Genomic DNA, 16283 nt, shown 5'->3' with positions numbered 1-16283 from the left:
ACATGAGATGCCAACACAATCTCAAGTGTCCACCTGATATAATTAGCTCACTCTTCATCAGCATCTCTCTCCCACCCACTGTCCAGTTCCTTTCATGTCTGATGACTTGTCTTCGGGGATGGTTCCCGTCCTGTGCCAACAGAAGGTCTGGGGAGCATTGCCGCCGGGATTCCTCTAGTCTCAGTCAGACCATTAAGTATGGTCTTTTTATGAGAATTTGGGGTCTGCATCCCACTGATCTCCTGCTTCCTCAGGGCTTCTCTGTTGTGCTCCCTGTCAGGGCAGTCATTGATTGTGGCTGGGCACCATCTAGTTCTTCTGGTCTCAGGATGATGTAGGTCTCTAGTTCATGGGGCCCTTTCTATCTCTTGGGCTCTTAGTTGTCGTGTGACCTTGGTGTTCTTCATTTTCCTTTGCTCCAGGTGGATTGAGACCAATTGATGCATTTTAGATGGCCGCTTGTTAACATTTAAGACCCCAGATGCCACATTTCAAAGTGGGATGCAGAATGTTTTCATAATAGAATTATTTTGCCAATTGACTTAGAACTCCCCTCAAACCATGGTCCCCAAACTCCCGCCCTTGCTCGGCTGACCTTTAAAGCATTCATTTTATCCCGGAAACTTCTTTGCTTTTGGTCCAGTCCAAATGAGCTGACCTTCCATGTATTGAGTGTTGTCTTTCCCTTCACCTAAAGCAGTTCTTATCTACTAATTAATCGTAAAAAACCCTCTCCCTCCCTCCCTCCCTCCCCACCTCGTAACCACAAAAGTATGTGTTCTTCTCAGTTTTTACTATTTCTCAAGATCTTATAATAGTGGTCTTATACAATATTTGTCCTTTTGCCTCTGACTAATTTCGCTCAGCATAATGCCTTCCAGATTCCTCCATGTTATGAAATGTTTCACAGATTCGTCACTGTTCTTTATCAATGCGTAGTATTCCATTGTGTGAATATACCACAATTTATTTACCCATTCATCCGTTGATGGACACCTTGGTTGCTTCCAGCTTTTTGCTATTGTAAACAGAGCTGCAATAAACATGGGTGTGCATATATCCGTTTGTGTGAAGGCTCTTGTTTCTCTAGGGTATATTCTGAGGAGTGGGATTTCTGGGTTGTATGGTAGTTCTATTTCTAACTATTTAAGATAACGCCAGATAGATTTCCAAAGTGGTTGTACCATTTTACATTCCCACCAGCAGTGTATAAGAGTTCCAATTTCTCCGCAGCCTCTCCAACATTTATTGTTTTGTGTTTTTTGGATGAATGCCAGCCTTGTTGGAGTGAGATGGAATCTCATCGTAGTTTTAATTTGCATTTCTCTAATGGCTAATGATCGAGAGCATTTTCTCATGTATCTGTTAGCTGCCTGAATATCTTCTTTAGTGAAGTGTGTGTTCATATCCTTTGCCCACTTCTTGATCAGTCTTTGTTTTTTAGGACCCTAACAGTCTTGAGGAAACCCTGGTGGCATAGTGGTTAAGAGCTACAGCTGCTAACCAAAAGGTTGGTGGGTAGAATCCACCAGCCGCTCCTTGGAAACCCTATGGGGCACTTCTACTCTGTCCTATAGGGTTGCTATGAGTCGGAATTGACTTGACAGCAACGGGATTTTTAACAGTCTTGAGGAATACTGGCCAGATATCGTTTAGAATGTCAACTAATCTGGGTTTGCCTGATGTTTTTCTCATGACTGGAGCCCCTGGGTGGCGCAAATGGTTAAGTGCTTGGCTACTAACCAAAAGGTTGGTGGTGCTACTTCAGACAGATCACAGCCATTGAAACCCTATGGAGCAGTTCTACTCTGACACACACATAGGGTTGCCATGAGGTGGAATTGTCTTGACAGCAACTGTTGTTGTTTTTTTTTTCTTTTTAATGGGATTTTGGAAAGAATATCAGAGAGGATGTATCCTTTTTTATCACGTGACATCCACAGGACATCACCGGTGATATTAACCTTCAACACCTGGTCAAAGTAGTGTTTGCCAGTTTTCTTTACTGTAAAGTACCACAGTTATTTTAACAGACTGAATTTAATATAGGAATTTATCCTCATAAAATCACTGGACCAACAGTCTAATTTGGTGTTTATACAAATAAAATCAGTTGAAGGATTGAACTGCGGGAGAGCACGCGTTCAGCTTGGCTATAACAGTCCTCTCTGCCTCATAGACAAAACAAAGATATTTAAGAAGCAGCATGAGTATGGTGCTCTGGTGGCATCGTGGCTCAGGAGCTCAGCTGATAACAAAAAGGTTGGCTGTTTGAATCCACCAGTTACTTCTTGGGAACCCCGTGGGGTAGTTTTACTCTGTCCTATGCAATGGGTTTTTTTTTTTTTTTTGGGTATCATAGATAACAATTTCACATCAAAGCAATGGCAGGAAAGGAGGTGAGATTTACAACGGTGGCAATTAACTGTGAAACTTTCTTTACATCAATTTCTAGTCTAACACAAATCTCTCCTACTTGATACATTTTATCTAAGACAGTATCCTCGAAATGAAAAGTATAAACAATTTCCACAATGAAAGTTTAGTGATATGGAAGTTAATGTTATAATTGCAGCTGGGCCAGCTTAATTGGAATCTTTGAATACAGAACTGACCATTAGTTAGGAAAGTGTGAATAACCAACCTCTGCTTATTTAGCTGAGAGAAAAGAGATAATGTCTAGGTGCTTGCTGGGGAACTTCTTTAAGGCAGTTAAAACATGTTTATCTATAGGCTCTAATTTACTTCAACAACTCAATGAAGCTTTCTCTAAGGCCATCTGTGGGAACACTCTTAACACAACAGAAGTGACTTAGCATTGTTTTTGAAACAGCCATTTTAACAGAACCCGAATGGTTAACAGAGAAACCCTGGTGGCATAGTGGTTAAGAGCTACAGCTGCTAACCATAAAGGTCAGCAGTTTGAAACCACCAGGCACTCCTTGGAAAACCTGTGGGGCAGTTCTACTCTGTCCTATAGGGCCGCTATGAGTTGGGACTGACACAACAGGTAATTTCGACACAATTGGCAATGGTTATCAGGAGTGTAGAAGTAAAATCCTCAGTTTAATTTCTGAATGGAGCACTTCATTTTAGCTCCAGAATCTCCTCAATCAGACCTACTGGCACCTCAGTGTTTAAAAGTTGCTCACTTAAGTTATTTAAGCAGGTAGTGGAGGGTGGGAAATCCAAGAAGGCAACCCAAAACAAAAGAAGCCAAAATCGTTGCCTTTGAGTCAATTTCGACTCATGGCGACTCCATGTGTTACAGAGTAGAACTGCTCTATAGGGTTTTCATGACTGTAATTTTTATGAAAGTGGATTGCCAGGCCTTTCTTCTGCAGTGCTATCGGTGGGTTCAAATTGCCAACATTTAGTAGTCAAGTGCAAACTGTTTGGCCACCCAGGGACCAAGAAAACAGCATTAGAGTTAAAACGAAGATTGTTCCTATGGGAATCCGCTGACCTTCGCAGGCCTGGGAAACAAAGGAAAAAGTTGAGGTTATCAGACCCTAGGAGGATAGAGGAGGGAGATGAAGGCACCGTGTGGATCTGGTACACATATGGCTGAGAAGGGGTTGCTGATCTCTTAATCCAAAACCAAACTCATTGCTGTCGAGTTGAAACCATAGGGTTTCCAAGGTTGTAATCTTTACAGAAGCAGACTGCCACATTTTTTTCCTGCAGAGCAGCCGGTGGGTTCGAACGACTGACCTTTCTGTTAGCAGCTAAGCACTTAACCCCTGTACCAACAGGGCTTCTTGCCAGTCACTTAGTGCTGGTATATTTGAGAGGGCACGATGGTGCTGGTTCTGCTAGTGGGGCAAAGAAAAAAAAATCTGGAAACTAGGATAATCTGATGATGCTGGGACTGGAGCATCTAGTAGCAAATTCCATTTCTTCTTTTCTGCCTTCCTCTCTCCCTCTTGTGCCTCATGCTGGCAGAACCTAATGGGAAACCAGCTGGGTGTAATGAACCTGCCTTGAGGCCATAGGTGTAGACTATGAGCAAGCAGGTGCAGCAGGAGGGTAACTGGTTTAGTTAATTGACCACAAGTGAGGGTGACCTCATTCCTGCAATTGATCGTCTGTAAGAACAACTTCTTAAGTGGCTGACATGTTTTAATCCAAATAACCAAACGAATCAGAATGAAGGCAGGCCAGTTTGTGTTCCAAGTTTTCAAAACTAGAAATCCCATCCCTTGTGTCTAATGCTGAGCTGGGAGCCTTTGAAATGGATTAGGTCATTGGTTCTTCATGCTTCCCTTGTTAGTGGATAAAATTCGAACATGATTAAATGCAATTAATTCACAGATATAAGAAAGTAGATTTGTTTCTATCTCGTAACCAGTTGGCTTCAAGTTGATTCCGACTCATGGCAACCCCATGTGTGTCAGAGTAGAATTGTGCTCAGTAGGGTTTTTGATGGTTGGTTTTTTGGAAGTGGATCACCACCCCTTTCTTCTGAGGCACCTCTGTATGAACTTGAATCTCCAACCTGTTGGTTGCAGCTGAGGGCGTTAACCGTTTGCTTCACCCATTGTCTCCTATCTCGTGGATTCTGTGAATTTTCTCTTTGGCTGCTAGGAACCCCAGAGCTTCATTCGTTACAGTACACACTTTTACTCTGGCTCCTCTTTAGGCCTAAGCATTGTCTGGTGTATCAGTCAGCATAGTTTAGGTTACACTGCAACAACAAATGACCCCTAAAACTCAGCAGCTTATGTTAACAGAGTTGAGTCTTGGAGCTTACTATCTAGTGGAGGAGTAAGATTTTAAATAAATAACCACATAATTAAAGGCATTATTTTAAAGTATGACTTTTGTTTTGAAGAAAAGTCTATGAAGAACTATAAGCTTTGATCTTGTCTAGGGCAATGGACAAGGAGACTTCCATGAAGAAATGATATTTGACCTGTAATATGAAGGGTAAAAGGGGTAAGAGGTGAAGGAAGTGAGTATAGGCTGGGTGGGAAGAAGAGTCTAGGCCTCTAATGACTGATCTGGGGTCCTCTAATAACTCATCCTTACTGTGCCAATTGTGCTAATCCGTCCAGAGAGGCTGAGATCATCTGCCTCTGACACCAAATGTGCGGTGGATGATAAATTCCACTCCACATGCCAACTGGGTCCTGTGGAAATATCAGCTTCCCTTTCCTGGTCAGTCCAGACCCCAGGCTACACAGCACACTCATCCCCATTCACCTGGGGCCAGGCCAGTGGGCACTGGCCTTCTGTCTCTTAGGTCCGATAATCCATGGAACCCGTTGCTGTTGAGTCGATTCTGACTCATAGCTACCCTATAGGACAGAGTAGAACTGCCCCATAGGGCTTCCAAGGAGCAGCTGATGGATTCAAACTGCCAACCTTTTGGTTAGTGGCTGAGGTCTTAAACCATGGCCACCAGGTTCCAAGCCAATGGAACCGCTCACAAACTCCAGGGATAGGGCTATCTTTAGACTGAAGAAAAAAGGATACACAAAAGGATACAAGTTCATAGCTTGGCACAGATCTTCCGTGTCCCCAGGGGATAGGCTTACCCTCCGGAGAGCAGTTGTTGTCTCTCACCACCCAGCAAGCTCCATTGAGCCTCCATCTTTCAAGGCCTTCATTGGCCTCACCATGTGGCCATGATAGATAACTTCATACCTCCTGAGTCTTAGCATCAGGCCCCCAGGTGATCCCTCTTGGGCTAGTCAGCCTCCACTTTTTGGCCTTTGGTGTGGTCCAACTCTCAGGAACCAGGGCCAAAGGCCAAATTGCTTACTTCAGGGGGGTTCCAAACCTCAAAGGGACTTAGGCAGGAAAGATCCCATTTGAGGAAAAAAAGGAACAGAGTGACAGGGGCAGAAAGAATGAAGGAGTAGAGATGAGACTATATAGTGACATAGAAATTAATATATATATATTTTTTAATCTGAAGAACACTGGAAGACCACAGTAAGGCTTTAAGGTGCACGATAGGTTAGATTTATGCATTTAAAAACAACCAGCCTGGCTGCTGTTGGAGAATGGCATGGAAAACGGATAGTGAACAGGGGTGGATTTGCTGTGAAGCTAACAACATGAAGGCTGCTGGCCCTCACTTTCATGCCCTGCCCCCAAAGGCCCTGGGAGTTTTATTAATTCTGTGTTGGTATTTTTTTTTTTTTCCTCTTAAAGAAGGCCCCTTCCTTACCCAATCGTACGGGCTGTACAAAACCTGAATCTGCACCCTTGATGCTCAATAACACACTTCCAGGCCAAACTTTCAAATCCTTACAGTTATGGACTGAATCATGTACCCCAAAACCGTGTGTTGGAATCCTAACTCCTATACTTGTAGATGTAATCCCATTTGGGAATAGGATTTTCTTTGTTACGTGAAGGTCATATCAGTGTAGGGTGTGTCTTAAACCTAATCACTTCTGAGATATAAAAAAAAAAAAAATGAGCACAAATGTGGGAAAGATAGATCCAGGTGGAGACTGCCAAGGAACCAAGGAAGGAAAGAGACAAAGATTTTCTCCCAGAGTGGACAGAGAAAGAGAGCCTTCCCCTAGAACCAGTGCCCTGGATTCAGACATCTAGCTTCCTAAACTGTGAGAAAGTTAATTTCTGTTCATTAGAATCACCCACTTGTGGTATTTCTATTACAGCAGCACAAAGAAACTAAGGTGCTTACTAAAGAATTGGGAAAACCCTTAGCCAGGGACGTTTAAAAATTAAGCCGGGGTTTCAGTGCTTTGTGCCTGTTGTATTAAAAAAAAAAAATTAGGGTTTTTGGTTGACTTCAGCAAAATAGGAATTTGTCAGAAGGATATCAAGATAAAACAACAAACAACAACAAAAAAAAACCCATTGCTATAGAGTTGTTTCTGACTCATAACCCAGTGCCATCCAGTTGGTTCCGACTCATAGTGACCCTATAAACAAACAAACAAAATAAAAACCTGCTGCTGTCGAGTCGATTCTAACTCATAGCAACCATATAGAACAGAGTAAAATTGCCCCAGAGGGTTTCCAAGGCTGTAAATCTTTAAGGAAGCAGACTGCTACATCTTTCTCCCCCAGAGCAGCTGGTGAGTTTGAACTGCCGACCTTTTGGCTAGCAGCGGAGTGGTAGAGGTTGGCAAATCTTTTCTGTAAAGGACCAGGCAGTAAATATGCTCAGCTTTGCAGGCCAGGTGGTCTATTTTGCAATTATGTAACTCTGCCTTTGTTGCATGAAAGCAGCCATAGATAATACCTAAAGGAGTAGACATGGTTGTGTTCCAATAAACCTCGACAGACAGCAGGTTGGATTCAGCTGATGGGCCATAATTTGCCAACCCCTATGTAAGAAGTTGCCAGAATCAGTGGGTGTTTGGATCACAGGTTTGCACATGGTGAACGCATGGGATCTAGATCTACTTGGCTTTGTGTACCCACCCTTGCCTCAGTCGCTTGCTCTGCCATTTCCAACCACTGCCTTGGTTATTGCTGTGCCATAGATTGAAGACCCTGGTCTACCACTTAAGAATATGGATCAGGAATGATATACCCATGCCAATAGACAAGTGTTGGCTTTCCGGGTGCTGAGAGAAGAAAGACTGATGCTACACCTGAATTTAGTAAAAAAGATGGTGTGATAGTTTGTGTTTGCCATGGGCACCAGGATTGAGAGAGGTGGTACCCTTGCCAAATATTTCTGATTCAGTAACCAGCTGATCTCCAAGTCCCTTATGGTTCTGAAAAGCCACAGTTCTGTCTGGATAATTCTTTGGGGACATCCTGGAGGTGGAAAAATCATGTAAAATATAGTCATCTGATGCGGAAGTGTGGCCATAATTGCACAAATTCCCAACTTAATCTGTTTTCATGAAAGAGACAGGATGAGGCTCCTGATTCCCTGTTTATGATAGACACACTTGGGAGGCATAACTCCTTTCACATCCACAGTTTAAGCACAGAGAAAAGATTCCAGCACATTCTTTCCAAGTCTGACAACTGTTTATTGAGCACACATTATGTTGATGCAAAGCCTTATTCCCTCCACTCAAGAAATGGTAATCTTCAGCATGTCCTAGGTAAGAGAACAGTATCAACTAGAAGGAATATTAGGAATGGCTTTATGGAGGAAGTATGGGTGGGAGGTAGAGGATAGGGAGTGAAGGGGAGGATTCACATCAGCTTGGGAAAATGATAACCAAGGCTTGGCGAAGGGATGAGTAAGGAGGACACTGGCTTTGTTAGAAGAGTGAGTTCATGGTTGGGGGAGATGGGAGATGAGTCTAGCTGATTGTTGATAGGGGCTGGAATTGTAAGGGTGTGAGAAATCAGGATGTGGAGTTCGATCTTGGTCTCTAAATAATAGGGTACCATTGTGTTTTGAATGTTCTAGTGAGATCACTTTTGTGGATGGTACAGAAGACAGACCGGAGGGGTGAGATCGGTAGCAGAGAGCCAAGGAAAAAAGCTGTTACAAAGATGCAGGCACAAAATGAACTTGAGCCCCAAAAGTGAGGGAAGAGAAGACACACATAAGAGACATTTCAAAGTCACTCAGGGCTGGGTGTGGTACCTGGTGGCATATAAAGGATGCAACAAAAGAGGAGTCAGAGAACCACAGAATTCCAAACCTGGAGCCCTGAGATTGAGAATGCCAGGGAAAGCTTGGAGTTAGGCATGAGGAGGAATAGACTCATCTTAAGCCGTGAATTTCAATGGTGATGGATTTGTCCCACAGGTTGTTTGGGAAATAAATGTCAGGGTTGGGGGAGAGATATAGACCATAGACTTGGAAGACAGCACATTGGATCCAACTTCTAGCCCAGTACCAGAATTCAGTGGAAATAACCTTGACTGGTGATTATTGAGAATTTCTAGAAGTCTTCTAGAGAGTTTCTACTTCCAAAGGAGGGAGAATTTTTTTTAGCCAGTTCCTATAATTAGAGAAGTTTTCTGATGGATTAAGATGTAGCGTGTAGTGGAAAGGGGGCTGGAAGTCAGACCTTGACTCTACCACTGATGTACGGTGTGACTTTTGGCAAGTCATCTAACCTGTCTGAGCCTTTATTTCGTTGTCTTAAAAATAACAGGATGACACCAGGTGATGTTTCATGGCTCCGAAAATGTGCTCTGATTCACAGAGTGGTGGAAAGGTAGAATTGCAAGGATGGGTGGATGTGTGGATTTTCTTGGGGAGAGGGAAGAGTCCAGGATCTGGTGAAGAGGTGTGTTAGGAAGGAGAGGGACCCAGAAAAGAAGGAGGTTGCTCCATCAGACAGAGAGGCCATGAGCTAGGAGGAGAATGATATCAATGCACTGACTTACAAGCCAAGGAGGACACGTCTTGGAGAGAGAATGGTTATTGCCTTACTGAATCTCCAGGAGTTAGAAGGGAATCACTGGGAGGTTAGATGAGGGCTCAGGAAGTGGTTATAACTCCCGGTGAGATTTAGGAGCCAGGGAAGTTTCTACTGGGGTGGGGATAATGAGTAGGCATTGATTTGGGCTTTAATCAATTGCATGTGGATGGGTGTGATTCATGGGAGAAAGAAGAAGGATTTCAGGTGAGCTCAGGAGCAGAAAGTAGGATAAGTGAATCTTAGGTTGCATTAATAGAGGTAGGGATTCCAGCCAGAGGGAGGTGATATTAATGTTACCGCATGTGACTTGCACTCAGTTTTGATCAGCTTGCTCTAAGAAAGACAGAGATAGATTGATGGAGAACCAGCATAAAGAGCGTGATAGTAAGGGAGACTGGATGCCTTGGGAAGAGAAGGTTTTGGGGAAATGGTGAGAGCTTCCTTTAAATATCTTTGGGGCAGAGGGAGTACCAGAAGGAAAGTCCCTCCCTGCCCTTTCTATTTCTACTGCAGATAGAGCCGTTTCCGAAGGGTGCTTTGGATTTCAGGATTCACTTTCCTTGCTTCCCCTTCCTGAACCAGCTCTGCTTCTGCCATCCGCCGTGTCACCTGCAATGACAGGGGTGGTCAGCTTGGGGCTGGGCCTCTTGGGGGAGCCAGGGTAATAGGGAGAAGGCTAGAGAGTAGGGCAGGTGGGTTCCCAAGTCCTAAGATGAGAGACCCTTTATTCCCTCATTCTATATTATCACATCTATAAAATCATTGGGTAGACATTCTTGGGAAACCCTGGTAGCATAGTGGTTAAGAGCTACGGCTGCTAGCCAAAAGGTCAGCAGTTTGAATCCACCAGGTGCTCCTTAGAAACTCTATGGGGCAGTTCTACTCTGTCCTATAGGGTCACTATGAGTTGAAATCAACTCAACGGCAGTGGGTTTGGGTTTTTTGGGTGTTTTAGACATTCTTGTTACGTATGTTTTTCTAATCCACAATAAAACACACAACTATTAGAAAAAAAAATTGTCCGAACATTGGTTAAATCCAAACGGTGACTAAACAGGTATTTATTTATAGAAGTGGGTCTGTATTTCCTCTAAATTATCTCATGTACCAAGGACTTTGGACATCCTAGCATCTGTGTTGGGACCTCAGTTGGATTTGGGGCAGGAGGAATGGGAGTGGAACATGAAGAAAGGTTTGGGAAGGCTCAACCCCCTCCACTTTCTCCCTGCTCAGTCTGAGAGGGCTTCCAGGTACCTCCTTTCCACTCACCTCTGTCAGAAGTTCCAAAATGTGTCCTTTCCTCTCAGTAAACACTTCAACCAGAGTCTGGATGAAGCAGGAGCCTTCCTTGTCATGTCTGTAGGAAATGTACCCTGGGGATTCCAGAGAGACCATGAGGAGGTGGGCTCAGGGAAGCTCCAGTAGTGTGGTAGGGGGAGGTGATATATCAGTGGATGGATGGATGGATGGATGGATGGGTGGATGGATGGATGGATGGATGAGTGGATGGGTGGATGGGTGGATGGGTGGATGGGTGGATGGGTGGATGGGTGGATGGGTGGATGGGTGGTTGGGTGGAAGGATGGGTAGTTGGGTGAAAGGATGGGTGGGTGAATGGGTGACAGATGGATGGACTGATGGGTGGATAAGTGGATGGATGGATGAATAGGTGGTTGAATGGATAAGTGAGTGGTTGGGTGGGGTGGTTGAATGGATAAGTGAGTGGTTGGGTGGGTGTGTGAATGGATGGCTGGATCACCCCTGGGAGGGGTGGCTCCTGAGGGAGATCCTAGAGGAGAGGCTCAGGGCCAAGTGTGGTGGGTGAAGGGAAGAGGAGAAGCGGAGGCCAGGCTGCAATTGGTGCCTAGGTGGGCTGGTAGCTCATACCCTCTACAGTGGAGTAGACATGCAGGGCATCTGTGTAGGTTGGAATGGTTTGGGGGCTGTCTTTTATGATCATCCTGATCTCACTTCCACCTACTATTTCTCCAGGATCTCTTTGTTCTGAAATACCAAAAAGAGGAGAAGGCAAAGTCAAAGAAGAGAAAGATGGGGAGAAAAGAAGGCCACGGGACAGTCTGGTAGCACAAGGAAGGGTGCACAGGGCTTAGTTGGGGCTTGGTCCTTGAATCTGGGATTTGGGTTGATTACGGGTAACTTTGGGCTCGATTCTACAGGTTCTATGTTCTTGGCTGTGTCCCCACCTCCTCGACAGGCCTGTACGATGTACACTTTGGGTTTGGCTTTTAGGGCCTGGCAGTTCTTGTTGTTCAGGACCTCAAAGAGGTCATCCAGCTTGGCCATCTTCTCATCCTCCCCCTTGAGATAGCCTTCTGACCCATGCGCCATGAGCACCACAAAGCTGCAGCTGATGGGGTCTGTCCGGGCATCCATGGCCTGCTGGAATTTATCCAACTCTTCCTGGAATTGCTGGAGGGAGGGGAATGACTAGACTCAAGCGGGGCCCCAGAGCCCACCTTGTGGCTCAGCCCCTTGCCCCCCTGGCCTAAAGTTGGCAGCAATACCTGAGCGGTGGGATCTCTCTTCAAGGTGCTCTCAAATCCCAGCTTCTGGAACATACGTTCCAGGGCATCCAGGTCTGCCTCGGAACCTTCCCGGGCTTTGGTGACGCAAAGTGTCAGGGCCAGGCGGGCACCCGACATATCGTACACCTCCTGAGCCAAGAAATGACGGAAGTCAGCAAAGGCAGAAAGGTCAGGCAGAAGTAGGGGATGTGATCGAGAAAGGTCTGGGATTAGGATCGCCAGATACAATACAGAATACCCAGTTAAACTTAGATTTAGGTACAGCTACAGTTGCTAGAAAAAGAAATCATGGTTGGTAAAGTAGACGGTCAGTGAAAACGAGGGAAATCTCCAATAAGACGTAGAAATACAATAGCCAAAACAATGGACTCAAAGATATAAACGATCAGAAAGATGGTGCAGGACCAGGCAATGTTTTGTTCTGTCACCCTGAGTCTGAGATGGCTCAACGGCGACTAACAACAACAACAAAAACAATGAGTATAAATATGTCCCAAATATCACTGAGTGGTGCAAACAATTAAGTGCTCACCAAAATGTTGGAGCTTCTGGTCCTCCTAGAGGCACCTTGGAAGAAAGATCTAGTGATCTACTTTCAAAAAATAAACAACCATTGAAAACTGTGGAGCACAGTTCTACTCTGACACATGGGGTCACCATGAGTTGGTATAAACTCAATGGCAACTGGTAAAAACAACCGATAATTGAGTAAAATATGTCCCAATATTGTATGGGACATACTTGTACTACAAAATTATTTGTTGTTTGTCTGAAATTCAATTTAACTGGGCATTCTGTATTTTTATTTGCCAAATCTGGCAACCCGACCTGGGGTCCGGCTGTGTTGTAGCCCCTGTGTGAACTTGAACAAGTCATTACTCCTATCTGAGCCTCAGTTTCCAAATATAGACACTGAATATATGCGGGATTTTGAAGATCCCTTCCAGTTGTCACATTTGGTGGCTTTGTGTCTCTCCTCATCTTTCCCAAGAGTGTTCTGAGCCTTCCTTCATTGGTTCCTCACTTGCAGAGATCTCGTAATTTTGAAAGGAAATACTAAGATCCTAACTCATCCCATAACAGGACAGATATTGGGATCAAATTTGCTTTCTAGAAGAGAACCAGGATGCTGAACGTCATAGCAATAAGCACTCAATCATTGGAAGCAGATGTATCTGTCCCTTCATCCACACTTACCCGGGTTCCATCTCTCTGTTTCCTCATCTTCATGATCACAAAGTACCTTCCAGTTCAGAGTTCAGGTCCTGATTTTTCACTCCCTCCACCCTCTCTGGGACATTAAGCTCCTCGTCTCCACCCCTAAATGCCCTCACCCTCCCAAACTGCACCCAGCCTACCTCTTTCAAAGGCACAGCGTTGTTCATTTTCTTCTTTGACACTGAATCAATCCCTCAGCACCCTTGTCTGGATCCTGATGACCAAGAGAAGAGAGGTTGGGGGTCTCCAAGGGAATGCAGAGGGGCTCAGGGGCCAGAGAATTTTGTCTATCTGAATTTGTGAGCTTGGATAGGAGCCCAGTGGTGGCACTTGGTACATGTTAGGGTCAGATCTGGGCAGGAGATGATATTCCATGAATTATGTCCTCTCTGTTGTGACACTCCAGTGTTTTCTCCCATCCCTGGGTGTCCCCAGAACTCCTTCTAGACACACTCCACAAAATCATCCTTCTGGAGCCCCCCCATCCTTCCCTCAGGACACTCATCAGCCTGTGATGGACTGGTCTCCCCACTGAAGGCCCTGAGTAGACGAGCAGGACAAAAACAAAAAAACCAAACCCGTTGCCGTTGAATCAATTCTGACTCATAGTGACCCTATAGGACAGAGTAGAACTGCCCCATAGAGTTTCCAAGGAATGCCTGATGGATTCAAACTGCTGACCTTTTGATTAGCAGCCATAGCACTTAACTGCTACGCTGCCAGGGTTTCCAAGCAGGACAAGCACCTTTATACACACTCCTTGGCCACCCAGGAGCTGACTGACTGGGGATGAATCACCAAGGAGATGATTTGGTGTTGGGTTTAAAATTAGAATGTCATCAGGTGGGAAATATTACTTTGAAACTGCCTCAGTGGGTTGATCAGAAGAGATCAAACCATCTCCCTCTCTCTGCCTTGGGCATGATGATCATCTGTCCAATTTCTCCACTCTCATCACGGACTCCTGCTTTTCTATTTTCTGGCTGAACAGAATGATTTTGGCCATATTCTTGTCATTTTTCCATCTCCTTGCTTTTTTTTTTTTTTTTAACACTTCCTCCTCAGCTTGGAATGCCCTTGAAATTCTTCACCAGTCAAGATCCCATCCACCCATTCACCCATCTGTCCATCCATCCATCTGTTCATCCGTCCATCCATCCATCCAGGAGCACTAGTAGTGCAAAAGGTTAAGTGCTCAGCTGCTAACTGAAAGGTTGGTGGATGGAACTCAACCAGTGGCTCCATAGGACAAAGACCTGGCAGTCTGCTCCCATAAAGATTACAGCCAAGAAAACCCTATTGAGGCAGTTCTACTCCACCACATGGGATTGCTATGAGTCAAAATTGGCTCAACGGCACCTAACAAAAACAACCTCCATCCATCCACCCACCCACCCATCCATCTGCCTGCGCACCCATTCATCCACTCGTTTATACAAACAACCACCTATTCATATATCTATCCAGCAAATACTTCTTGAGTATCTTTAGTCTGTGACAAAGATGTACATTAAATCAGTCTCTCTCTCACAGAGAGAGAGAGAAAATGGGAGCCAGTGCTGGGGAAAGAGGAACCAAATGCTGTGAAAGGGGAAGGAGCCTGGGCTGGGCTCAGGAGCCAGACAGACCAGAATCAACTCCTGCCTCAGCCCCTTCCCAGCTGTGAGACTGTGAACAACTCACTCCCCACTCCGAATCTTGGTTTTCTCATCTGAAAAGGACCTGGGAAGAGTGCAAGATGGTTTACAGCAGTGCCAATAGCAAGGTAGGTTTTATGATCTTCGCTAATCCACTGTAAGTGGCCTCTCCCTTTTCTGGACTCCCACTCTGCCTGGTAATACTTGCATTACTATAGTGCCTTTCATTCATATTCTCATGGCAGAACTGACAGCTTAGTTTTCAGGATTGGAACCTTGATTTCTTTATCTCTATCTCCATCAGGGCCACAAGCATGGGGATTGGCACAGAGGTGATGTTGATGGGAATTTGTTGAGTGAACAAATAAATAAATGGGCAAATGAAAATAAGATGGGTGGATGGGTAGGTGGATGGATGAATGGACAGAAGGAAATTTCTTTAGCTCTGGAACAAACTGGTCAGCTCATCCATTGCTAAAGGGAGGTGAGCGATCGAGAGAGAGAGAGAGTGGTAGAATCTGCCAAAGCACTTACCGACTCTAAATGTAGCTGCTCCTTAAGGCCAGGACAAGTCTCGCCCTCTCCTACCTGCCAGCACAAGTCTGGGCACCAGGGAGGGGCCAGGCAAGTGCTAATCTGGGAGAATGGGCCGACAGTGTGGGATCTTCCCAGGCCTCTGCCGACAGCCTGGTCTGTGAATGAGTTGGGCAGCGCAGCCGTCTGGCCTTTATTGGCCAGGTAGTTTTCTGTTGCTCCAGCAACCTCATGACAAGAGCGACACACCCTTGGCACAGCCTTTGGTGAGGAAATAGAGACAAACACCCATAGGGTGAGTGAAGGCAAGGCTCAGCTGGCACCCCTGGCTAAGGTGGTAAAGGCAGAGCACCCAAATTAGTCAGAGCTTGTGTCCCAGCTCAACCACAAGGGTCACCCCAGCCCCAGCTCCTGCTATGAACAATCCATCATCACCGCTCTCATTACGTCCATGCCCGCACATTCCACATTCAACAGTGCAGATAATATCAACTTCATTGCTCATCATCTCCTCGAATCTTGGAAGACCAACATTGTTGCTCGTATTCTGCAGATGGGAAAACTGAGGTTCAGAGAGGTAAATTGTCTAAGGTTACCCAACCAGTAAGTGGCACAGTCAGGATTCCAACCCAAGAGGGTCCAGCCCCAGAACCAGAGTGATTTTTAGCTGCCTCAGCTGATGACTTCACACCTGACTCCACTTCTTTCTCCTCTTCTATGGCCTTCCTCCTCTATTCTTTTTTGGCCTTCAAATTTTTAAAAAAATTTTGTTTAACAGCTTTATTGAGATATAATTCACATATCATACAACTCACCCAATTATAGTGTACAATTCAAGGGCTTTTAGTACATTCACAGATACGTGCAACAATCACAATTCATTTTAGAACATTTTCATCACCTCAAAAAGAAATCCCGTCCATCCATCCATCCACCCATCTGCCCATCCGCCCACCCACCACCCTCCCACCCGTCCACCCATCCACCCGTCCATCTATCCATCCGTCCATTCCCCTCAT

The 16283-nt window shown here is 45.1% G+C and overlaps 1 protein-coding gene across 1 annotated transcript; it reads right to left on the bottom strand.

Moving 5' to 3' along the window:
• Positions 1 to 9833: 9833 nt before the first annotated feature.
• CASP14 (caspase 14) lies at positions 9834 to 13105 on the bottom strand. The gene is made up of 6 exons (XM_064279906.1): positions 13073 to 13105; positions 11855 to 12139; positions 11534 to 11759; positions 11217 to 11333; positions 10599 to 10702; positions 9834 to 9938 (listed from the first exon to the last, which is right to left on the bottom strand). Exons 1-6 carry the CDS (start codon positions 13103 to 13105, stop codon positions 9834 to 9836), a joined length of 870 nt encoding a protein of 289 aa, XP_064135976.1.
• Between the last annotated feature and the right edge of the window lie 3178 nt (positions 13106 to 16283).

Source organism: Loxodonta africana, chromosome 3 (genome assembly GCF_030014295.1).
Source record: "Loxodonta africana isolate mLoxAfr1 chromosome 3, mLoxAfr1.hap2, whole genome shotgun sequence".
Classification (NCBI taxonomy): domain Eukaryota; kingdom Metazoa; phylum Chordata; class Mammalia; order Proboscidea; family Elephantidae; genus Loxodonta; species Loxodonta africana.
Note: the sequence above shows the minus strand (reverse complement) of the source record. Positions and strands in the feature narration are given on the sequence as shown.